This window comes from Arachis hypogaea, chromosome 14, assembly GCF_003086295.3.
Source record: "Arachis hypogaea cultivar Tifrunner chromosome 14, arahy.Tifrunner.gnm2.J5K5, whole genome shotgun sequence".
Taxonomy (NCBI): domain Eukaryota; kingdom Viridiplantae; phylum Streptophyta; class Magnoliopsida; order Fabales; family Fabaceae; genus Arachis; species Arachis hypogaea.
In genome coordinates this window covers 4,489,461-4,515,629 of record NC_092049.1, presented here as the reverse complement: position 1 = coordinate 4,515,629, position 26,169 = coordinate 4,489,461, and the positions used below count along the sequence as shown (strand labels likewise).

Here is a 26,169-nt window from a genome sequence, read left to right as displayed (position 1 = left end):
AAGAATGCCATTTAAAAAAAAAATACTAATTACTTTTGAGTTACTTGTCATGAACAATAATAGTACAGTGCAAGGCTTGTGTTATTTTAATTAGTTGAAGATTTAGTTGGTTACAAAGAATAAGGGTATTTTTTATGCCCAAAACAACAGAATTTTACTTTGATAATTCCTTTAGTCCAAACCATGAAACCTATTTACATTAATTAGCATTCACAGGAAATAGAAATCTACAACTTCACACTTCTGTGACTGTTATTGAATAAAGTAATGAACACCCCTATACCTCCCTATGTACACCATAATACAACAGAATGATGGAAAAATTACCCTTCAATAATGGCAAACAGGCAATGTCTCTATGAACTCTCTTCTCTCAGATTCCACACTTGACAGCAAATCAAATGCTCCATCCAAGACTTGAAAACCAAAATCGGATGCAAAGTAACTTATCTCGTTGACTCTGAACGATAACTGAAAATGCACACTGTATTTGGATTTTTATCAACCAAAGCCTCAGTATATTAATGGCTAGTCTGGTTTGCCTGTGGTTTATATGGATCAAGCCAACATTTATCCTTCTCTGCTGCATCTTTCCATCTTTTCTCAAAAACTTGCATTTCAATATATGATTGCATCCTAACCTGCATATTGTAGATTGTTTTGTAACATTAAAGGGCTGCAATTGGGTTAAAGGTGTATAAAAATCTAGGTTACACTCATAAACCTACTTACTTTAGCTCTATCACTCTCTCTATGGGAGTCTGATGGCACCTGCAACCATAAGGACATTCCCTTAGTAAAATTTATCGAAATGTGCTTGAACTTAAAAAGCAGGGCGCTAACCGTGATCCTTAAGTTACCCTACTTATGAAATTGAAACCACTTGCCTCATTGCCATTTGAGCCACCAAGAGTAGGCAAACCCAAATGAACTATGTACTCGGAATCGACCACACCAACGTTTCTCATTCGATCACCCTGAAACATTGTTAAGAAGAGAATAACTGGCATGCCGGAAGAATTTTGTATCGAATGAATATGCATTTGCTACTGCTGTCGAAGCAAGTTACCTGGGCGCAATAGCCAAGCTGCCTGTCCAGGCCCCAGGCATGGATTAAGTCATTCTGTAGAGTGTAAAACAAGGATATGATTGTATACATAAACGCGGATGGCTACAAAGGACTAAACCAGGTGTAATTGAAAGGTTGAACATGCACTAATATAAGAGGACAGCAGTAGTTCACCAACCACATGAGAATTTAATTGCATAATGAAATAGACCCTTTAGTAGAACACAGTACCAATAAGACTGAGAAGAACATCAAATCAAATGTAGCACATGGACTTGAATCATATCCAGAGGATTTGGCAACATTTTGGTCCTTGAAGAAATATTTCAAGGGACAAAATCCTGTCTCAGGTTTCAACATCACTGAGGTGGTCCCTCAGATCCTCACAAGGAGGACAAATTAGTCATCGTGTATAAACACATTCTTTTAACAGTATGGATCTGTATACAGGAATAAAATTGTCGTATTTTCTAACAGTGAGGAACCGCCGGGGGACCAAAATGGCATACAAATTTCACCTTCAAAAAAGCTTTGCAATTGATTTAATCCACCATAGACAAAGATTCTTTGGTCAATACAGAATTTTAACATCCTTACCTGAGTCATTTGATTAGGTATAAACTTAGACAATAAAACCATAACAAATTGGAAATGGAAATCTTTGATATCATGTCATGATGTTCTCAGGTAGAGATAATTTATCATAATATTTAGAACATGGGACAGAAAAATGGCCATTCTTATACACACCTGGATCAAGTGCCATACACATTGCCAAGATTTTCTAGAGAACACTGGTGCCATCATTTCCACCCAACTGCAAAACAGTTTCTTCCCTTTTATATCGCGGCAAAAATGATCCAAGTAAGTTTAGAAACGAAGTTAAGAGAGAGCAACACATGATATCAGGTTTGTAGCTGTTTACCCTATGCAAGGAGGAGCAATGCTATGGTCATCACACCTTCCACTACCTTTTAACTTATAGTACCTTCTGCACAAAGATAATACCAAAAGCAGTTGCTTAAGATAAAATAATTTTTTTTTTTTAAATTAGGGGTGTGATCTAACAGCAATCTTGGTAATAATGCATTATGTAAGCAGGGACGTACAACCTCAGGAGATATATTATTTAAGGACAATGTTAATCTTTAGAATGTGTTCCATGCAGGTGTGTAGCAGACAAGTATGGTTCATATAATACGACAAGAAGGTAACTTTCTTGTGTTGTCAAGTTTTTTCGCACTAGCACAGTTAACAGAGATGCTGTATCTGCGGGTCTTATTGTGCACATATAGTTTGAGACATAACCAGCAAAACAACAAGGAAGTGTGTAACATTATAGTTGATTAATAAATTGTTAGTTATAATGTAATAACAGTGTAGGCCAAGCAATAGAGCAATGTTTGTTGCAACTTGAAAGAGGTGAGGAAAATAAGGTTAACCTGTGAACTTTTGATCCGGCTCTATGAACCGTCAGGGGATGATGAACTTCTGATTTATTAGGATCCAAAGCAGGTTGCGATATCTCTAGCCCCTCTTCCTTAACAATAGATAAATATCTAGTACATAATCAACAAGCCAAAATGTAAGGGATAAAACCAAACCATTAAAAGAAATAAGAATTTGCTACTTTTCACCTAATTTTGTCCTACTCTTCTTGTGAAGTGTGTTGTGAGTGTGAGGAAGTTTCGAAGACAAGCAAAGGTAGCTTACCTTTTTGGGTCAAAATTTTCAACAAGAAGGTCCTCATCCCAAAGAAATATATAATTGTATTCAGCAACTATGTCTGGATGCAAAAACCGTTTCGCAAACCACCTGTGCCATCATATAGCACTATTTTGTTCAATATCAAACATGCATTCATCCCCATGCAGTACAATTTGGGAAACAAATTCAAGAGTTAGTTATACCATTTTGTTTGATTGATAGCAGACACGTGTATGGCGCGATTACTCCAAGCTAAATTCTTCCATCCATCCACAAATCCATCATAGTGAAAAAGCATCACAACAAAATCACTTGAAGGGAACTACCAAGCAATGTGAGTCAGCAATGTAATATGAACATTATATCAGAACCATATTGTATAAGTAAAGCAACTATCACCTTTTCAACAATTTTATTAACAATTTCTTTCTGCTTAACTCCTACTGCAATAGCCAATAAGCTCAATGGGTGCTTTGAACTTATCTGAAAAAAAATATGCAAACAACCACTAAAAAGAACGGTTCAAGAGAAATAGAATACAAAAGTAAAACTAATTTATAACCATTTTTAGTACTGAATTATGAGAAAATCAATTTATGTGTAGATATTAACATAAAATTAATTTATATTTGGATGTATTAACTCAAAGCAATTTGAAAGTGGTAAAGTCTGCTTATAATCAACAGATTCCAAAATTTGTTCATGTTATAAGCTACTATCCGACTTAATTATTTTTCTTGTTAATCCATATACTTTTTTCTAATCAATCTCAAAAACTTATTTAAGAATAGCTTTTATTCCCCCCGAAATCTGGATTTAGATTATAATAATATGTTGTCACCAAAACACACACTTATTATTGGAAGCTTAAGACTAACATTATTCTTTCCAGAGTCCCATAGCGGCCGCATTTCTAAGTTAGATGTTTTAGCAACAACTCCTTCAGGCAACGCCTCGCTTCCAGAAGGCCAGCATTGTCTCTAAGGAAACAAACACAGGAATAGAATTAGAGGTAGCTCAAGTATTTAACAAGTTACATGTAAAGAAATGTAAAGAAGCCCCCCCAAAAAAAAAAACAACCACCACCACCAGAATTTCCACACAAAGACAAACCTTGCATGCATGCGATTTTACGAGTGGCATTTTATAAATTAGTCCCCATCGTGCTAATCTCTGCATGTGTAATGCCCAAAAGTATGTGAGATTCATTGTTTTGAAAATATATAGCATTAATGAAAACTCAACACATAATTAAGGAAAATCCATAAACTCAACACATAAATATTTTTTTTTACAGTTTACTTTATACTTTTTTAGCTACAGAGGTAATTATCAAACTACAAACACCAAAGCACCAAAAAGAAAAAAAATAGAAAGCTCTACAACACCACGACCATAAAAAGTTGCGCTATAACAATCTTCTCTCTTTCTGTCTAGCAATTCAGATTTCAGAGTTAGAGTTTGGAATAGAAATTCGTACTTACTTGTTTATACTCCTTGGTGGTGAATGCATTGCCAACTAAGTAAGCACCACAAACCAATGATATCACAATGAGGAAACTCCAAAGGAACATCCTATTCTTTGGATCAGACAGGACAAAGCCCTGACAAAGATGAGCATACTAACATGAGAAATTGCTATAGTTCAATAAACTAAATATAATCTCTTAGAAAGTTAATCTTAAGAGTATTCTGTCATACTCAAATCATAACTCACCCAGAAAAGCAAAGCAATGATATAATTTATATAGTGTTTGTTTTGAGGTACTGAGACAGAGACTGCGAGATTGAGACTCAATATCATGTTTGTTGGTTGAGAGACTGGTACTAAAATTTCTGTCTCTGTCTCCAAAATTTCAGTATTTCAGTACCTCCAAAAAGTGGGGACACAGGGGATTAAAATTTTTAGAGATGGAAACTAAAACTTTAATAACATTTTATACCTAAAATACCATCATTTCAATTAAGTAATTCCAATTTTACCCTTTGTACAAATTAAATTAGAGTTTCATTCTTGTTTCAATTTCTGTCTCCCATTTTGCACCAAACATAATACTGAGATTTATTTCAATCTCTGTCTCTTAGTCTTTGTCTCTCAGTCTCAATCTCACTCTTTCTGTCTCTGTCTCTCCACCATACGCGAATATGATTAGGGGGGAAAATTTAAAAAAGTATCTACTAAGAAGTCAAACAAAGTATAGAAAGGAATGAGAATAACTTGTACTACATATCTAACAAGTTACGAAAAGTGAGAAGAATAAGGTTTCCTCTTTCCTCTGGTAATCATAAAGTAGTAAACTTTTGGATTTATACAAACACTGGAATTATTACAACACATCATCCAAAATTTTAAGCAGAGTAAAGCATAAGCATAACTGGGTTGAACATCAATTGATACAGAGCTTCAAGACTAAACAGAAGTCAAAGTTGAATAATCAAACTACATAGATACACAGAGCAAATGCAACTCGAAACTAAACCCAACATGCTGATTTCAAAATTCAAATACATTACTTTATTAGTATTTCTAATTCAACGTTAAATAGCTCAAAATAATAGTAACACAAAAAGCAGGGTATCTTAAAATGAACAGGAACAGCGATGAATAAGAACAGGATAATCCAGAGAGAGAAAAGCCGAGTGAGGAGCTTACCGGTGCAGAAGTGAAAGGCTTCATCTTTTTTGAGATTGAAAGAAGAAAGGGGAGTACATAAATAGAGGGATCAATTGAGATGAAAAGGAGAAAACTTTTGGTGGGTTTCTAATTGAGAATCACCGAAAAGCAAAGGAAAGAAAGGAATAAATAGTTGGAGAAGAAGAGAAAGAAAGGGAGGAACCGAATACTATGAAAAAAATACTAACTTCATTATTCGAACACACACAGGGACAAGACAAAAAAAAGAAGAGAATAGGGACAGGCTTTAGTCAACGTGTTCTCCTTAAACGACGTCGTATTCAGGCACCAAACCAAACAGGGTACCAAGTTACCAACTTCCAATTTTCTTTCATAATTTCATTACTTTTATTATTTTGTTTTCTTGACATTCTAAGACAGGAAACATTAAAAATAATAAATAGAAAATTATGTGACTCGTTTACTTGTGTTTTTAAAGATAAAATAAGTATTTGTTTTCTTTTTTTAATCAATTGTTTGTAGTTTTAAAAAAACACAATAAAGAATAAACAGTTTTTATGTTATTTTCTAGAACTTGCTTTTAAGTTGAAAAGAAAAAATAATAAGTTTACAAATTTTTTATTTTAGAAAATAAAAATTCTCATTGTTATTTTATTGGGTTAATAATTAAATTAGTTCTTGGAAGAAGTGATATTTTTTAAATTTGTCCTGAAAATTTCTATTAATCAAATTGGTCTTTTAAAAATTATTAATTAATCATATTTATTTTTCTGTTATCCAATTAACCATTTTGGTCAAAGTGAATTAGTGAAATGTTAATTAATAATATACACCACACATAATATAATATGTCTAATTGGACTAACCAAATATATTTTAAAAATCTATCAATTTAGTTACTAGATTATATTGGGAATAGAGTTTATGTAATTGAAGAAAAGAACTAAATTAACAAATTTTTATAAATATATTTGATTAATATTTAATTAGACATGTCAAATATTATGTATATAGTCAATTAACGTTTCACAATATCATTTGTTAAAAATTTTTAATTAAGTGACTGAATATGATTAATTTTTAATCTTTAATGAATCAATTTGATTAAAAAAAATTTTTAAAAATAAATTTAAAAATTATCTTATTTTTTAAAAACTAATTTGACTATAAATATTTATTTTATAAGATTTTTCTATTGTACGTATATGTACATATACATACTATTATTAAAAAGATAATATACTTAGTATATTTTATTAAAAATTTATCTAATAATTTTATTTTATCCCAAGAAATAAACATATAATAAAATATTTTTTCAAATAATAAGTTGCATAAAATAATTTTTTTCTTATTACTATTATTGTAATTTTTTATTTTTCTTGAATACTGTATTTATATATTTATTATATTCAAATAATTAATTATTTTTTATTCTAAAAAATAATTTTATAAAGAGTAAAGTATCATTTTTGTGCTCAACATTTGGGTAAGTCCCAAAGTTGTCCCTAACTTTCAATCGTTCTATTTAAGTCCCTAACGTTTCAAAATTGACTCAATATTGTCTTGTCGTTAGGAATCCGTTAACAGAATTGACAACAGGACAAAATTGAGACGATTTTAAAACGTTAGGGATTTAAATAGGACGAAAATGTTGGGAACACAAATGATACATAGAAATAAATTTTAATTTTATCCTTTAATAATATCAATTTTTTACTATATACAGTATTCAATTGTTTTTTAATTACATCTAACTAAATTACACTTAATCATATTACTTTCATTCTAAATAAATTAATTTTTTTAATAATTTTACTCTTAAAAATTTTTAGTTATCATGAAATATTTGTTAAATGATTAGTATATAAACTTGCGGAAAAGAAAAAAATAAAATATATACAATAAATATAAATTATATCTTTTGTCTCTAATGTATCAAAATTCTTTAAAATTATAAAAAAAATAATTTTATTTAAAAAAAATAATGTAATTAAATGTAATTTACTTATATGTAATTAAAAAATAATTGAATACTATGTACAATAAAAAATTAATATTATTGAAAGAAAAAATTGAATTAAAAATTATTTTTATGTATCATTTTTGTCCCCAATGTTTTTGTCCTATTTAAATCCCTAATGTTTAAAAATTGTTTCAATTTTGTCCTGCCGTTAATGGATCTCTAAAGACAAGACAATATTGAGTCCATTTTGAAACGTTAGGAATTTAAATAGGAGGATTGAAACGTTAGCGACAACTTTAAGACTTACGTTAAGGACAAAAATGATACTTTACTCATTTTATAAATATATTTAAGTATATTTTTATTTTTATTTTTTTACTTATAGTTGAGTTTTGAAAAGATATTTTTTTTTTCAACTCCAGACAAATGAGCCCATATTATGTGTGCTTTAGAAAACTATCATGTATTTAAATAATTATAATCGAATTAATATTTATATTGTATAACAATTAGTTCTTTTCAAAAATTAATTTTAATATTTAAAAAATTAGTGCAAGTAATGAACTATGAACTATAAATTCATAAAGATGGGTCTATATTGTTTCACAATTTGTAAAAAAATATAAAATAATAATTATTTCACAAAAAAATAAAATAAAATAAAAAAATCAAAGGCTACTTCATTGAACATCACCACCCCCATCCAACACGGTCTCTTTCTGGCTCTGCTCCCGTTTCGGTACCACGACGGCGTGGCCATCCAACTCCGGCGGCGACAGAGCATGCAGCGGTGCACTCCCATTTTCATTTGGTGACCAGCTTCACCAACCTTCTTCTCCGGTCAGCCCCAAACCGAGATTTCAGTTTTGTTTCGAAACCCTTTGTTTACGTCATAATTGGATTTTGGTGCTGGTTCTCGTACATGTAGTTTTTTCATACTTTAATTCCATTTACTCACCAATTCTGTAGAATTTTAACGCTACCGTGCAATGTGACAGTGTGATGTTTCCCCAATTTTCTAGCTTCCTTCTTATTTTCCTGATTACCTTCACATCTGAATATTGATCGTTTATAAATTTGTTTACTTTTTGTTTTCTGTAATTAGTTATGCAGAGTGTTTTCAGGTTCTCTGTTCCTTTTGATGAGGAAATTTTGACTTTTATATTATTTATTTATCTCACTACTGTTATTTTTCTTGCCTTATTCTGGAGCTCATATTATTATTTTCTACTATTTAGATGAGAAGTGATGATATTATTGCTTTGTTGCTTCTTTTATATCTGTACTTTTTTTGTTTGTGGCAACTGATTATTTGTCACTTTGTTTTTCTCACTAAAATATTTGGGCATAGGATATCTTTAAGTTAGTCACTGGAAAATTATAGTATGTCTGAAGAGGCTGGATCCATGTTGGTTGCTTATGATGATCCCTCGGACCAGCGGTCACTATCTTTGGATGATACAAGTAGCACAGAGGAGTCACCTGGCGAAACCAGGCTCTCCTTGGAAACGGCTAATGATGCCATTCCGTATATCGGCCAAAGGTTTGCTACTCATGATGCTGCTTATGAATACTATAGTGAGTTTGCAAAGAGGTGTGGATTTTCAATTCGACGTCACCGTACAGAGGGAAAAGATGGTGTTGGTAAAGGACTTACTAGGCGTTATTTTGTTTGTCATCGCGCCGGGAACACTCCTGTCAAGACATCAACAGAAAGTAAACCTCAACGAAATAGAAAGTCTTCTCGATGTGGATGCCAAGCTTACATGAGGATAAGCAAGACAACTGAATTTGGATCCCCAGAATGGCGGGTGACTGGTTTTGCCAACCACCATAATCATGAACTCTTAGAGCCAAACCAAGTTCGATTTCTTCCTGCATATAGAACTATTTCAGATGCTGACAAAAACCGAATCCTTATGTTTGCCAAAACAGGGATATCTGTTCACCAAATGATGAGGCTTATGGAACTTGAGAAGTGTGTGGAACCTGGATATTTGCCTTTTACGGAAAAGGATGTGCGTAATTTACTCCAGTCATTTAGAAAATTGGATCCTGAAGAGGAAAGCTTAGATTTATTGAGAATGTGCCGGACTATAAAGGAGAAAGATCCTAATTTTAAATTTGAGTTTACACTCGATACAAATAACCGTTTGGAAAATATTGCTTGGTCATATGCCTCATCAATCCAGTTGTATGATATTTTTGGTGATGCCGTGGTTTTTGACACAACACACCGCCTAACTGCATTTGACATGCCACTTGGTATATGGGTTGGAATGAATAATTATGGAATGCCTTGCTTTTTTGGCTGTGTGGTTCTACGAGATGAAACCATGAGATCATTTTCCTGGGCACTTAAGGTAGTATATAATGCAGAATTTAGTGTTGTTAACATCAGTTAGTTTTTATTCAATTTACGTTGTGGCATGCTAGTTTATTAAAATGCTTTGTGGTTTAATGAATATAAACAAATGCTAGGGGAAGATATTTTGTTACTAAGATTTTGTGTAGTCAACTAGTCATAAACAATAATCAGTTGCTAGTCTAAATAATTTGCAAACAGTTAAGTGAACCGTTTTTAAATTACTGCAATTGCAAAGAGTTCCTTAATAACTTGCTACCCTTTGGTAAATGTGTGTAAGCACCTTATGCTAGTGTTCTCTGTCCTTCCTATTTTTTGAAAATGGATGCGTTATTTTATCTATGGATGCGAATTTCTTTCTTATTCCTTTCTCCAACCTGAGTGGTCTGTTAATTCATAAAAAGTTCTTTGGCTCTTTAATTTACATATGTTTTTTCCTTCCTTTTTCAAACCACCTTGAAAGGCTTTCTTAGGGTTTATGAATGGAAAGGCTCCGCAGACGATATTAACTGACCAAAATATATGTCTCAAAGACGCAATATCTACAGAACTACCAACAACAAAACATGCCTTCTGCATATGGATGATAGTGGCAAAGTTTCCATCTTGGTTTAATGCTGTTCTTGGGGATCGCTACAATGAGTGGAAGGCTGAATTTTATAGACTCTATAATCTTGAATCCGTTGAGGATTTTGAATTAGGCTGGAGGGAAATGGTTTGTTCTTATGGACTGCATTCCAATCGGCACATGGTCAATTTATATAGCTCTCGCTCACTTTGGGCATTGCCATTTTTGAGAAGTCATTTTCTTGCAGGAATGACTACAACTGGTCAATCAAAGTCAATTAATGCGTTCATTCAACGGTTTCTCAGTGCACAAACCCGACTTGCACATTTTGTTGAACAGGTACTATCTATCTTGGCTGAGATATTGTTATATTGATTTTGATGAGTATTCACTCTGAAAGTTTTAACGTATTCTTTAGAAAGAGAAAAAGCTTAATTTTGATTTATGCTTGCATATTTCAGGTAGCTGTTGCCGTTGATTTTAAAGATCAAACTGGAGAACAACAAACCATGCAGCAGAATCTCCAAAATATCTGCCTCAAAACAGGAGCTCCCATGGAGTCACATGCCGCTACAATCCTCACTCCTTTTGCCTTTTCAAAGCTTCAAGAGCAACTTGTGTTGGCTGCACACTATGCTTCTTTTCCAATTGAAGACGGTTTTCTTGTGAGGCACCACACAAAAGCTGAGGGAGGTCGGAAAGTTTATTGGTCTCCTCAGGAAGGAATTATAAGTTGCAGCTGCCATCAATTTGAATTCTCTGGAATTCTCTGTAGGCATTCTCTTAGAGTTCTTTCAACAGGAAATTGCTTTCAAATCCCAGATAGATATCTTCCCATCCGTTGGCGTCGAATCAGCATACCCTCCTCTAAACTTGCTCAGAGTGCACCAAATGATCATACTGAAAGGGTTCAGTTTTTACAAAATATAGTGTCGTCTCTGATTACAGAATCTGCAAAGTCTAAGGAACGGTTAGATATTGCTACAGAACAAGTTTCCATCCTTCTGTCTCGCATTAGAGAGCAACCAATTTCATTACATGGTGCCAGAGATTTCTCTTCCATCAATAGAAATCTTTGACTCTGATTGAATTGTCAATCTGGTTCAATTATGGAAGGTATGCAGAAATTATTTATGAGAACACAAAATTACTTGATACTGTCATGGCAATTAAGGTAGTTGAAACTATAACAAGGCAGAAGGTTGTAACGTAACATGAAATTCTTCTTTAGAAACATTTCTGTAGAGTAAAAATGCTAAATTCTTCGAATGACAAGGCTTCTGTTGAGTACAAATGTATATAGATTTGAGAAAATTTGTTTGTATGCATCTTTGTATTATGGCACTCTAGTAACCATAGCTAAGTTTTTAGTGAAAAACGGTGTTTGTAATGTAAGAAGAACCCTCTCAATGGTCAATGCAAAGCATAGATCTATGAAATGCATCATTTATTAACGAAGTTAAGGTGACGATTGTGGTTCACCACACACCCGTTATCATCTGATGGATAGGATATGAGGGTGTATTAATGTTTATCTAACTGGGTGAAAAATCAGGTGCAGTCGACTTCACGTTAAGTTGATAACTGAGAGCTGTTAGATGATTTGACCGATTTGACTAAATTTTCATCTAATGGTTTTTAGTTATCAACTTCACCTGAAGTCGACTGCACTTGAGTTTCCACCATCTAACTGTGATGCATTGTGAGGTATTTTCAAAACTCGATTTCCCAGCGATTCCATTATTCTTAAGAATCCAAATAGCTAACTCCATTATCCTTTACATTTTGGAATCTTGTATTATTTACTTAAGAATCCTATTTCTTTTATTAGAAAGTTTTTACACATAATACCAAAAACCATGTGAAGTGTAGAGGAAAAGAATGCATCAACACCTTGACAACCTATTTTTCTCCTACTCCAAAGCTGTACATTTGAATCCTCTATCTACATTCAACACATTCTCTGTTTACTTTTCCCTTGATTCTCAAGGTTATCCTGACCTAACAGTAATCCAACTCCCAGACGACCATAGGGCACTGTCTTCTGGTTGGCATACTTTGCTTCCTACTGCTCGATCATGGCACGCGAACGGGTTTCTAATAGAGAGCTTATCATGTCCCCGAGAGCTTTCTAACTCATCATCTAAATCACAAGCATCCTCAAAACCATGAACCTCCAAAACACTTGTTGGTGAAGATACACACTGCTTTTGTTGAGAAGATCTTCTTGAACTCCTTGACAGAAATGGATGGTGAAGCAAGTCCTGAGCAGTACACCTCTTTTTGGGGTCTCTCTCCAAGCACTTGGTCAAGAAATCCAAACCCTCCTTGGAGAAATGAGCTGGAAGTTGAGGTATCTCGTCACCATTGGCGATCCTCAGCACAGAAGCCATTGGATTCGACACTTCGCCGGCCCAAGGATACCTTCCAGTGGCCATTTCAATAACTGTACATCCCAAAGACCATATATCAGCAGAAACATCCAACTGCTCATTCCTCAATACTTCAGGGGCCATCCATAGAGGAGTCCCTCCTAAACGCGCGGCGGCCTTCAAGTCCTTCACCCTTTTGGCACATCCAAAGTCTGCCAATTTGATGTTCCCGGATGAACCTAAAAGCACATTCTTACACTTAAGATCACAATGCACAATTCCATGCTGGTGAAGATGCTGTAAACCATGAAGTATTTCTCTAGTATACAACCGGACAACATCTTCATCCAATGATCCACCAAACTTTTGAGCCACATCTGCCAAGCTACCTCCAGCCATGTACTCCATGAAGACATTGAGATTACCTTGGTCCTCCTCTTTCCCCAGATATTGAACAATATATGGTGATGAACTTAAACTCTCTAGGATTTTCACCTCATTACTCAAAGCCTCACAACCACCCCCTATATGTGCTGATTTCACCACAAAAAGCCCTCCGGTGGATTTGTTCATGGCCAAATTGACTGTACCGAAAGATCCGGTTCCGACCAATTTACCCTTCACCCAATCATTTGGTTTAGGCAACACGGATTGGCAATTTGAACAAGCCATTCTTTCCTCCAATTATCAACAAAGACACCAAAAATCTTCCCAGCACAAAATATGGAAAATTTGGTTTCAAAAGATTCATACACACAACTGGATAAAAGAGAAAAACAGCTTGACCATTAACTAATGAACTCTTTCCTTAAACTGAATTAGAAACAAACAACTCGTAACATCAAATGGGGATGAACAAAAAAACGATTTTTCTTTGGCCCAAAGAAAAAAGGTTGAATCTTGAATCCAGCCAAAGCTATAAGAAATTAAAGGCCGAATTTGATTCCTTAATGAAGAGGTAAATAGAGCGGTTTCCCAACAATCGGAAAACCGCTCTATGAACGGAAACCCCTTGTTGCTACTCAAACGTTCTTTTTTGTTGTTTCAGGTTTTTTGGTTAAAGTTGAAGAAGGCGAACTAACCAACCACGCTGAAGGGAAATGTCAAGTTATAAAGAAACAATGGGGTTTCTATTTTGCTGCATTCCGTTTCTAGCCATCCTTAATTGTTGGAACTCCATTTTTATCGGTTTCTTTCAGCATTCTGAGATTATATAGGGATATGGATATATAGTACTACTATATAAAGTAATTATGTTATATTTCCAATAATTATTATTTTTTGTGTGTGTTTTGTTGAAACTTGAAAATGAATCTACTTTTTGGAGGTGGTGGTGTTGATGAATATTGTAGATTATGGCTAACCCTCATTTGTTATATGATTGAAAAAAAATATTACAGTAGAGATATAGTTGTCAGAATTGAACCGGTCAGGTTATTCGGTTATTGGATCATTGGTTTAACTGGTTAATTCGGTCTTATGTAAATAAAAAATAAAAAATAATAAAAAAATTAAAATTTAAAATACATATTTTTACTAATATTTTAAGAATATCTAACTATTCTAAAACAATATGAAAAGGAACAATAAGTATTTTATTAGTTTTACTCTATCATAAATATTTTATTTTGTGTTTATATTAAAATAACTATTATTTTTAAATTTTAATAATTTATTAATTAATTTATATCTATTATACTATTATATACTACAAGTATTTATTAAAAAATAATATTAATATATATTATATAATTATAAAAAGAAAAAATAAGTAAATTTATAATTATTATTAAATAAAAATATACTTAATTTAAAGATAAGTGAGTTTATAACTAAAGTTAAAATAAGATGAAAGATATCTGTATATATTATAATTCGCAAATAAATTAATAAGAAGTATAATAGCTTGGTGCTTATAAAGAATATCTTTTTCATCAAGGATAGGGGTTATAGATTATTTTGTCATAGAATGAAAAAAAGATAGTTATTTGGATATAATAAAACAGGTTGCTATACATTTAAGTATGTTTTCATCTAAGTTTATTCAAGTAGGTCCAACACCAACAAAAATTACTCTCATTAAAAGAGAGTTATTATACGCGTATCTTCTTCTTCTCACGCTCCTTTACACATGAAATTTCTTCTTCTTCTCACGCTCGGAGCGTCTTCTTCTTTACCTTTTTTTTCGCGTTTTTCCTCCTCCTCCTTCTTTTTGCGTTCCTTCTTCTTCACATGTTTTCTCCTTATCGTCATTCTTTTGTTGTTGTTGCTGCTGTACTTTTTTTCTTTTCCTCCTTCTCTCCCTGATGAAGAAGCCGTAGAAGGTGGGTAGGATGAGTTTTAAATTGTGTTGAACAGAAATGAACTAAAATTATATTTAGAATGAACCGAAATTATATTCAAAATGAACCGAAAATTAAATTTAAAATGTAAACTCGTTTCAAAACAAGCACAGACTAAAAGCACCTTATTTAGATCCAGGATGAATCGAAATTACTTAAGGATTGCGACACACAAACTTAATTCGAAAACAAGCACACAAACAAAATTGAATCATGAACAAAAACACGTCCAAATCCATCAAGTGATTTTGCAATATTATGAGTTTCTTCTTTATTTGATTAGATGAATAAGATAAGAAAAGAAGAACATGATGAAAAGTTTTTTCTTCTTATTTTTTCTTTTTTGTTTGATTTTTCTTTTCTTTTTCTTTGTTTTATTTTTCTCAAGGTAGTGAAACAAAAAGAATCATAACAAAATAATTCACTCAGAAATGAATAGAAATTATATTTAGAATGAACCGAAATTATATTCAGAATAAACCTAAAATTAAATTCATGATGTAAACTCGTTTCAAAACAAGCACAGACCAAATGCACCTTATTTAAATCCAGAATGAACCGAAATTAATTAATGATTGCAACACACAAACTTAATTCGAAAACAAACACAAAAACAAAATTGAATTATGAACAAAAACATATGCAAATCCATCAAGTAATTTTATAGTATTATGCGTTTCTTCTTCTTTGTTTGATTAGATGAACAAAACAAGAAAAAGAAAAACATGATGAGAAGTTTTGAGAAATTTTTTCTTCTTGTTTTTTTTTGTTTGATTTTTCTTCTCTTTTTCTTGGTTTTATTCCTCTCAAGATAGTGAAACAAGAAGAATTATAACAAAATAATTCACTTAGAAATGAACCGAAATTATATTTAAAATGAACCGAAAATTAAATTCAAAATGTAAACTCGTTTCAAAACAAGCATAGACCAAGTGCACCTTATTTAAATCCAAGATGAACCGAAATTATTTAATGATTGCATACAAACTCAATTTGTAAACAAGCACACAAACAAAAATTGAATCATGAAAAAAAAAAATGAGAAAACAGGGGTAAAGAAGGAGGAGAAGAAGAAGTGCGGGAGAGAAGAAAACGAAATAAAAAAAGCACGTGACTCTAAATTACTTGGATAAATTTAGATGTTAAAATTGCTTGAATGTGAAAAATAATTCATAATAAAATGCAAATATAAAGGATATTTTGTTAATTAAATATATCTTAATTTTGAATTCTTTTTTTTTCTATAATTTCGAATCATTTACTTAATAATAACAACAGATATTTTACAATTAATTTGTTAACAAAAAGGATTTAGACTATATCTATTAATGTTAAATGTTTTAAAATTTATTACCAAAATTAATAAGATAAAAGATGAGTTAATATTCAAAATCGTCCCTGAAAGATATCTCATTCTCCATATGAGTCTCCGAATGATAAAGTTAATCAAAATCGTCCTCGAAAGACAACGGATATGACCACGTTAGTCTTTCCGTCAATTCGTCCGCTGAGCTGGTTAACGTTGGGTGACGTGTACCGTTAAGTGTCCACGTAGCACAGTAATAAAACGACGCCACTTTGAATGAATTGCCTCCATGAGCTGAGACGACGTCGTTTGGTGTTCAGGAGAGATTGAAAACGGTGCAACCCGTCACCCCCTCTGCCAACAAGCATCTCACTCTGTTTCGCTCCAAAACTTGTCGTCTCCGTGAAGCTATGCCCTAAGCCTTCGACCCAACACTTGAAGCAGGCCATCAACCTTCGTCGCTTCTTCATGGCTTCCTCTCTCTTATTCTCCGCATCTTCTTCTCACTCCTTCTTCCACTTCCATCCACTTCCACATTCTTCTGCTACTCTCTCTTCATCTTTCTCTCTTTCCACCTCTCACTCTTCACTCTTCAAACCCAGGTACCCCCTTTTTCTGTTTCTTTACATGTTTTTGCATATCAATAAACTTGGTACCCCAATTTGTTGCTAATGGTAAAAAAATCGGAGTTTTTTTTGTTGGGAAAAAAGGGAAGACTTTTTAGTGCCAACAACCCAACAAACGCTTTCTAAATGCCCTTTTCTTCTGCTTTGTTTTGCTGAATATTTAAACCATGAGGGGTTGGTTCGTTTTGTGTTTTAACACTGTAACATTAAGTGATGAGAGATTTTGTGGTTTTAATAGGGTGAGTTTACAGCTGGGAAAGTTGCCTAGTTTTCTTTTGGTGCAAAATGGTGTCATACCAAGGGCGTATTATGTCTTCACTCTCAGCAGCTGAAACTTCTCAGAAGAGTGAAAGTTCAAAAGCTTATGGTTCTGATCAAATTTATGTATTTTTTTAGTTAGTTCATATCTGGATTAATAATGCAATTTAATGAAACTAGTTAACTGCATATTGGAAGTGATATGTGCTATTGTGTTGAAAAGAAAATTGAGTGCCTGTATTTCTTGTCACTTATTGTGGGTTGCTTCACCAAATATGCTTTAGAAGTGGCACAGGCTTAATATAGTTGTAACTTTCATAGGTACTTGAAGGCTTGGATCCTGTTAAGAAAAGACCTGAAATGTATATTGGAAGCACTGGCCCGCGTGGGTTGCACCATTTGGTATCGTCTTTGTACTTTCATATTTGTAGCAGTTTTGATAGTTTTGTGGTGTATTTTATCTGACTGAACCATAGTGCATCTTAGGTTTATGAAATTTTGGATAATGCTGTTGACGAAGCTCAAGCTGAATTTGCTTCCAAGATTGATGTTGTTTTACAATCGGATGGTTCTGTAAGCATAACTGACAATGGTCGTGGGGTACGCTTTATTTCTAATTTTTCTCATTGCTCTGTATGACAGTATATCTTAACCTTATGTGCTCACAAGGCTCTTTAACCATGATAGTAGGCATTGTTAATTTGAAGTTTGAAACTTGTCCAGTTGTCCTTTTAGATATATAATTTGGACTCATAAATTTTAGTTGTACATAGTATACTGATTTTGCTTTCTATATTAATCAAGAACTGTGCTATGATATTGTGCATGTAGAATTACTAAAATTTGCAGTACATCTTTTTTAATATTTTTAGCTCTTGAAACTTCTACTGTAATAAGTAATTCCATTTTAAAAAGTTAAATCTGACTTTTGAGCTATTTGAGCTACTTTTACTATTTGTTGGGTGATTTTGAGCTTTTAACTATACATACTAATTTCACTCGTGGATTCCTACCGACTTACATTTAGTTACTCGGCTTTGGGGAAAAAATTAAAAAAAAAATTATATAAGGACTAATTTGATTATTTTTTAAAATTTTAGGGATGAAAATGACTTACGACTGAACTTTCAAGGACTATTTTGATTAAAAATAACTTTTTCACATGTCAAGTGACACGTGGCATCACTGACCTGACACGTGGCGTGTCACGTGTCACTAATCTGACACGTCAACCAATCATCTCGTGACACGTGACATCATCTACCACGTCATCATGTGCCACGTGGCACTTAACGTGACACGTCATCTTCCAACTGACGGAAGGACTAACGTTACCAAGTCGTGTATCTTTCGAGGACGATTTCGATTAACTTTATCTTTCGAGGATCAAAATAGAGATCGGGGTATCTTTCAGGGACGATTTTAAATATTAACTCGATAAAAGATATATAAAAGCTAAACACAACTCCGAAATACACCATTGTAAGATGGGTCATATAACATCAGTCAATTTTCAACCTCATTTTTACCCCAAAGAAAGATACATTCCCCGTCCCAAAAAAAATTAAAAAAAAAAAGATACGTTTAATACCAACTACAATTACTCAATTTCATAGCCAACGGTTTCTATGAGTTTGCCATGAATTCACTCACTTTAAAGTTTAAACGACAAAAGCTCACTTTCCCGTGAACATTACTTCCCTTTATTTTTTGAATTACTGAAAGTCTGAAACTACCACATTTCGACGACTGGATGCAAAGCTTTGATCTAGTACACCGCCTTCGGATAATCATCCCCACCAAGTGGATTAAACAGTCGTCAATTAACAGCAAGAAAATTCTTAGAAGAATTCTCCCAAAAACCCAGGTACTTTTATATATAACTTATTAAATTATTACAAATTAAAAATGAATAATTGTATGCATTTTTTGTTTAATCATTTGAAACAAATGTGCTACAATATACTTTTACAAGAAAGCGTAGGCCAACTAGAACATATATGCTTTTACAAATGTTATGACCTTATGCAAGAGTATTCCAACATCTCTAGACTCTAGTACAGAATTTAGAAACAGGACCCTCAAAGAAAAAGTTGTCGTGATGGTACAGGAAAATTTTAAAAAAAAAAAAAAAAAAAGTACTCACAAATTCCACCGCAAAACATTATATCTAGAATTAGCAAACAGAACAAAAGTTTAAAAAGAAAAGGTAAAAAGAAAACATTATTGAAGCTAAACCCTTTACAATCAGTTTACTTTTCCACAAAATTGATATTTCACCCAAAGATAAAATCAATTTCTAGCCAGCCTCTAAGACCCAATAACCTGTGTTGGGGATCGCATGGGCCAACCAAGAAGAGGCGGCGATCCGGGAGGGGTTGCACTCCGGCTGGGAGAGAAGAGGCTTAGTTCTACAAATGTCCCTGTTGAAGCAACATCCTTTTCTAATGTCCGAAATGAAATTGATCCCCGCTTGGTTGAAGCATCAGAATACCTACCAGGGCTAGACCGAGAATTTTCTTCAACAACATCTTCCAGATGACTCTGGTTAGCAATAAGAGACATGGTATCATTATTATCAACATTAGTCCTCCTAGCTTCCAAGTCTTGTAGATTCCCCAGCGCTAAACAATCTGCAATTGGACGGTACACAAGCGTGCACATACACAACCCAGCACAACATACAAGTGCAAGAAAAGCCAAGAAAACAAAGGCTTCAAACTTCATATGCTCAGGTTCGGACAAAACAGATAAACCAAGAAAAAGAACCCTCAAAGGAAGGAAACCTGAAACTGAGAGTAGCAACGTATACACCCTCTTCTGCAAACCCTTATTAATTACTAATTTCAAAATCCGACTACCAAGCCAAAAAAGGTAGGAAGTCAGGATAACGGCAAAAAGGCCAAGGAGAATAGTACTGAGTAAAGGGTAAGTACAGAGAGTATCATTATCCCTTGCCATTGACGACGAATCAAAAGCTGTAGTTGTAAAATAATGAGGTAATTTCTTTCCAGAACCATTATTCTTGTTTAACTGAGGTCCAACCAGAATAACAAAAAGCTGAAGAACAAACATTGGGAAGCAGTAAAGAAGAATATATCCAGCTGTCTTCGCATTCCACTTTCTGCTCATAATCCCAGTTTCTAGTTTCTGTAACGGTGCTCGGAGGAGAAACACAAGTGTGAGGAAGAGGCATGGTTCCGCAAACCCCAAATTTGATACAATGTAGCATTTGCAGACAGTTTCCTTCCATTCTAAGTGAAGGACACGTCTTAACAAGGTTAACCGAATAATCTCACCAAGGCCCCACCAGATTGCAAATAGGATGAATGTGATTCTGATTATCCAAGGACCACTAAAATAATTGAGCTGAAAAAACCCCTGTTGACGAATACGAGAACGGAAGTAAATTGAGTACGCAATGCACATCAAACCAAGAAGAATTAAGATGGCTACTAGACAAATTGTCACCACACCGAATGCATCGGCAGCAATACTCGTCAGGTGCATTACCCGAAATACAGATTCCACGCATGCTCTCTGACAGCATGGATACGAGAAATCCTCTATTGCCGGTGCCTTCTTCCCAGAACTAAATTATAATTTGCTGAGAACCTAATATTAATATTAGATTGCTGAGTCCCACAATTCAAGTATGCATAGTCACCCAGGGTAGACGACTCCACAGCAATCCAGCTCATTCATGTAGCTAGTGTTCCATACCCTTGAAACTGCAACAAGAATATGCGTAATGCATCAACCTCAGAACATATGTGCTCTAAGATTGATTATCCAATTCAAGCACCTATAAAAGAGGGTTAAAAAATTAATTAGTAATGCGAGTTAAATACTTCAATTGCCAAATAAAAAGAAAATTTGATCATACTCGTGAGATTGAAATAGATTCAAAGACAAAGGAAAGACTTTTAAATCGTCAAAAAGCTTAATCGTAAGTTAATAATTGCACACGTCAATCGATAACTGTGGGGGGAACAAAATTGAAAATTAAAAACATGAGATCGCCATTAATATGCGACAAAAGCATTAAGTTCCGTTCGACATGCATAAAAAGGGTTGATAAAACTACTTATAATAATCACATAAAGAACTATTATTGCATTAGAAACCGTCAAATTGTTCCGTGCCTATAATACACTGGGTTGATAATACAGAATGCCTAAGACCAGTATCGATTGGTCGCCGGAAAACCTTCAAACCAAAGGCCCATGACTCATCCTCTTACATCAGGGAATCTAGACCAAATAGATGTTCCGACAAACGGGCGTATAAGTGCAGACTACTAAATGCACTTGTCCACAGAGAATTAACTTCAAAACAGTAAAGAGGTCCTGTTGAAGTTTGAGAATAGGTTCCTTGTTTTCTGGTATCTTCCAATCAATTATTCAACGGCACAAGAAGTACAATATATCACCGTTGTGCTAGTTAAAAGGATCTCTGAAAACTACTGCTAGTAAGGTCATAGCATAAATTTCAGAAACAGCAATAAATGAACACTCGCTGATAAAACTTGAGAGAGAAATCAAAATTAAGATAGCAAGTATGCAGAAAGCAACTATTGATAATGCAAGTTAACTTATTGATAAGCAAACCATTCATTCACAGTTAAAAAAAAATGTAAACAAAATCAGAAGCCAGCCAGGTTTTCGGAGAGCAACCAAAACCAAACCAAATAAAATATCATAACAGGACAAACGATACATCAAATCAAAATTAAAATCAAAATCAAAACCTATGCTTAATCTTCAGAACACAAAATGCAGGGTAAATTAGTAGACAAAATTGAATATTACAGAGGAGATCACAGAGAGAAGGGAATATGCAGTAAAAAAAAGAGAAAAAGAAAAGAAAAGCGGAACAATGAAGCGGAGAAAGAAAGAGTAATCAAGGGAGAGCTTACAGAGCAGAGAATGTTGATCCGACACCGAAAGGGGAAGACAATCGAAGATGGATCAGCGAAACAAGGAGAGAGAGAGAAAGAAAAAACCCTAAATCTAAATTGCAATGGAGGAAGAAACGAGAGAGAGAGAGTGCAGGGAAGGGAAGGGAAGAGAGGAATAGGTGGTCAGGTGAGTGGGACTTTGTTGGTGACAGGCTGTCTCCAGCTGTCTACTCCGAACCTCCCGCTTCGTGGATAAAAGCCACTTGCTTCGGAAACAATTCGAACCTACGTGGCACTACAGTGGCGGCGTCTACACTTCCTTGCCCCCTTTGCTTTTTCTATATTTTTGTTACTCTAACTTCTAATAAGAGCAAATGGCCGGAATTCATTATCTTTATTTTTCATTTTTCAAGAAAGTCCTCGCCTCTATTAAAAATGGCGCTTTATCTATTTTTTTAAGAAAAAAAAGGAATTTTAGCAAATTATTTTTCCGTACATTGAATTCAAGCTCATTTTAAATAGGTGGACAGGTGCAGATGATTTTACGTACGTGAAGTTAATAACTGAGAGTCGTTAGATGATTTGACTGATTTGACTAAATTTTTATCTAATAGCTCTTACCTATCAACTTCACGTAAAGTCTACTGCATTTAAAGGTGACAAGCCGGAAAGCCCGCCCCGCCAGAAACCCGCCCTTTGATGGGCTGGCCCGCCTTGCCCCCGCCTAATGAGGCGGTCCCAGAATCTCAGCTCGTCCTGCCTAACAGCGGGCTAAGCCCGCCAAATATCATCATTTTTTTTATTTTTAATTATTAAATAATATATATAAAGGCATAAAAAAATTTCTTCTGTTTTTTACTTTTAACTATTATAATTTCTAAAAGTATAAACAAATTATAATTTTTATATTCACAAACATTAAAGTCTTTGTAATTATAAATATTATTCTCAAAATAAAATAAATATAATCCAAAACATAATTATAAATATTGTCTCTAAAACAAAATAAATATAATCCAAAACAATCAATTTTCATCTTCATTCTCTTGTAAGTTAGATTGGGAAAAGTTGGATTTTGGCAAAAAAAAAATTGTAAAAATATCCCTTGCCAAAAAAATACTAAGTCCGACAGAAAACCCCCGCCAAAATCCACCAAAGCCCGCGATTTAAGCGGTGCGAGTTAGGCGGACTTTTGCTATTTGACGGTCCCAATTTTTCAGCACAACCCGCCTTTTTCGGCAGATTACGCGGACTGACCCGACGAATTAAGACCCATTTACCACCCCTAACTGCACCTAAATTTTCACGTATAAAAAAACTTGACTTGACTTAGTTCACATAAAAAAAACTAAAAAATATTGAGTGACAATAAATTTATAATTATTAAATTATTAATAAAAACAAATATACTTATTAATTTATATTTATATTTATTAAATATGTACAAAAATAATAAATATGATATTAGTCAAAATAATAAGTATTTTTTACTTTAAATAAGAATGTATATGGTATGGTAACGAGAAAAAATAATTAAAAGATAAAAAATTGTTAATAAATAGTTAGATATTTATCAAAAAATTATTATTTTAATTTTATTAACTTTTAACGTTTGATTATACATTTCTTTTTATTATTTTTACACACAAAAAAATTCATCATAAAATTGGTCAAATCAAAATAATAAAATATTATATATACGATATATATATATATATATATATATATATATATATATATATATATATATATATATATATTTTACCATGACATTCTGCATTGGGGTCCAGTTAATTTTTCCATCCAAACTTTAATAAGAATAAAGATGGAATGTATATGTAAATAAATATCCTACGTGTCAATAAAATTAGTCAAATATATAGAATATATAATAAAATATAAAAATATATATTACAATCAATTAAAAAAATATTAAAAGATTATTAAAATTTATTATTTTAATTATTATTTAGTTATTAATTTAATTTTTTTAGTCTAATTTCTTTAGTTTAATAATCTAATTATATATTTTATTTCATATTTTTAAATATTAATAACTAGTTAATAATAAATAATAATAAATTCTAATAATTTTTTAAAATTTTTAGTATTTCTCTTAATTAAATATCACATATATTATACAAAATATATAATTTTGCATGTACATAATACTTTTTTTATATGTAAAAATGTAAATATTTTTTTATATACAAATATTTCTATGTAAAAATAATAATAATTAAAGTGTGAATATATATTGCTCTTGCTGGTAAAGATATGTCCAAAGTATGCTTTTTAATTTTCATATGGCGCTGTTGGTGGAATAGGTCACGCATATGGGATGTATGTGAGCTTTTTCGGGGTGTGGTGTCAGACCAACTGAAATCGGACGGTGCAACAGGAAAAAGGAAAAATGAACAGTCCGATTTGCAGCTTTCCACCGATTAATATTAGCCAAATTAAAAAACAAGCAATTCGAACCCTCCGAGTTCATTTTCCAAAAAAAAAAATGCTAATCGTACCCTCCGATTGGTTTCTTAACAAAGGAATCGGACGGTCCAATTTCTCCCTGTCATTGTTTAGAAATTTCTATCCCACACTTGTGTCTAATACCATTGTATCCCAGAATCAAGCACAACTCACACACTGGTGGCATATCGAAAAAAATGAGCCTCCAAAGTATGGCTCATCGCAAAAGGAAAGACGTCTTATTTTCTCCACGAATGAGGTGTACGCGATAAAGTGGGTACCTATAACTCCAACACTCATATATATAATAATTCGAAAACGAAAGTGATAATGATTTAAGTGAGTATTAAGTTTTTATATGTGTTTTACCTTTTATCTTATATAGACTTCTTTTAAAAATACTACTCTTTTCAAATATTTTTGGTTGTCAAAATATTAGTAAGCATGTGTGTTGGTCGTACGTGCGCACAAGGTTGTATATATGCAGCCTTCAACTTTACTTTTTCTTTTGGTTTTTTGTAAAATTTCTATTTTCACATGCTTTTTTATATTTTTAAGTCATTTTTTGTCTCATAAATTCTAAACAACTTAAATAAACATATCAAGTTATTGAATGAGATTAAAATTGAAATTAATTTAACAATTTTAAAAATTTAAAAAGCATGTTTATTCAATTAAACTCAATTAAAAAAATTCACATAAATATGCATTTACAAGAATTAAGTATAAATTAAATTAATACATTTTATTCTTTTTAATCTAAAAATTATTATAAAATACAAATTTATCAGAATTACAATGTAGTTATGTTTAGAGTTTTACCGTCTGTTTTAATTTTTTTTTAATTATTAAGAAATGACGGGTAAGGAAATTGTTTTTTTGTTTTACTTGAATGTATATTTCTTTGTTTAAATTGCTTTCTAAATTATAAGTGACAGTTACCAAATTATAAATTTAACGACCAAATTATACTCAATAACATTATGAGTCATAAAACATAACATTCTTTTGTCCTAATATATATGTGAATTATAGATTGTAACTTTTGAGTTATGGGATCATATCATATATTATATTAAAAAATTTAATTATATACAATAATTTTTAATTAATTATTTGTATATAAAAATTATATATATATCTGTAGTTTAAAAAAAAAAAAGGATGGATGGTTCTATTTGTGTACTATTAAAATGTTAGACCCCCGCACATGCGTTTTGTTTTATTTTTCACCTACTCCATTATTGGTTGTCAATTTGCTTACACAAAATATTCTCAAGTGTAAGATGCAAACTAATGTACGTTTGATATAATTTAATTGCATATATAGCTTATTATGGTTAGATGACAACTTATATATAGTTGTAAGAATTCTAGATTTTTTAGCATAAACTGAATTGACTAATTTTTTGGTAAAAATTTAGAAGAATTAAAACCGTCAAGATATCGAAACAAATTACGATTTTTTAAAAACGTTCTAATTCGTCGCAAAAAATGTTCCAACTCTTGTGAAGAGTAGAAGAAATCAAGAAGAAAAGATACAAATCTCCATCAAAAATCACCAGAAAAAATGAAGAAATATTATT

The 26,169-nt window shown here is 32.6% G+C and overlaps 4 protein-coding genes and 1 long non-coding RNA gene across 6 annotated transcripts; 2 read left to right on the top strand and 3 right to left on the bottom strand.

Annotated features, from left to right (window-relative positions):
* Window positions 1-63: 63 nt before the first annotated feature.
* Window positions 64-5,686, bottom strand: LOC112741081 (uncharacterized). Its single transcript, XM_025789903.3, has 14 exons — window positions 5,430-5,686; window positions 4,261-4,380; window positions 3,890-3,949; window positions 3,655-3,756; window positions 3,176-3,259; window positions 2,980-3,098; window positions 2,783-2,884; window positions 2,512-2,628; window positions 1,995-2,060; window positions 1,820-1,886; window positions 1,070-1,123; window positions 888-977; window positions 733-771; window positions 64-641 (listed from the first exon to the last, which is right to left on the bottom strand). The coding sequence occupies exons 1-14, from the start codon at window positions 5,451-5,453 to the stop codon at window positions 522-524; spliced, it is 1,164 nt and encodes a 387-aa protein (XP_025645688.1). The 5' UTR covers window positions 5,454-5,686; the 3' UTR covers window positions 64-521.
* Window positions 5,687-7,982: 2,296 nt separating this feature from the next.
* On the top strand, window positions 7,983-11,768 carry LOC112741078 (protein FAR1-RELATED SEQUENCE 11). 2 transcript variants are annotated; one of them, XM_025789900.3, is made up of 4 exons: window positions 7,983-8,217; window positions 8,729-9,740; window positions 10,206-10,649; window positions 10,772-11,768. In XM_025789900.3, exons 2-4 carry the CDS (start codon window positions 8,763-8,765, stop codon window positions 11,387-11,389), a joined length of 2,040 nt encoding a protein of 679 aa, XP_025645685.1. In that variant the 5' UTR covers window positions 7,983-8,217; window positions 8,729-8,762; the 3' UTR covers window positions 11,390-11,768. The 2 variants fall into 2 exon arrangements, with proteins under 2 accessions (XP_025645685.1, XP_025645686.1); XM_025789901.3 differs by having other exon boundaries at window positions 8,002-8,240.
* A 319-nt stretch (window positions 11,769-12,087) lies between these two features.
* LOC112741079 (mitogen-activated protein kinase kinase kinase 17-like) lies at window positions 12,088-13,889 on the bottom strand. Its single transcript, XM_025789902.3, has one exon. The coding sequence runs from the start codon at window positions 13,352-13,354 to the stop codon at window positions 12,302-12,304; it is 1,053 nt and encodes a 350-aa protein (XP_025645687.1). The 5' UTR covers window positions 13,355-13,889; the 3' UTR covers window positions 12,088-12,301.
* Window positions 13,890-16,615: 2,726 nt separating this feature from the next.
* On the top strand, window positions 16,616-18,062 carry LOC112741077 (uncharacterized). Its single transcript, XR_011871605.1, has 3 exons — window positions 16,616-16,932; window positions 17,536-17,616; window positions 17,701-18,062. It is a non-coding gene; the product is annotated as an uncharacterized lncRNA (long non-coding RNA).
* Window positions 18,063-19,064: 1,002 nt separating this feature from the next.
* Window positions 19,065-22,482, bottom strand: LOC112741076 (uncharacterized). Its single transcript, XM_025789898.3, has 2 exons — window positions 22,133-22,482; window positions 19,065-21,019 (listed from the first exon to the last, which is right to left on the bottom strand). Exon 2 carries the CDS (start codon window positions 20,722-20,724, stop codon window positions 19,525-19,527), a length of 1,200 nt encoding a protein of 399 aa, XP_025645683.1. The 5' UTR covers window positions 20,725-21,019; window positions 22,133-22,482; the 3' UTR covers window positions 19,065-19,524.
* Window positions 22,483-26,169: the final 3,687 nt, after the last annotated feature.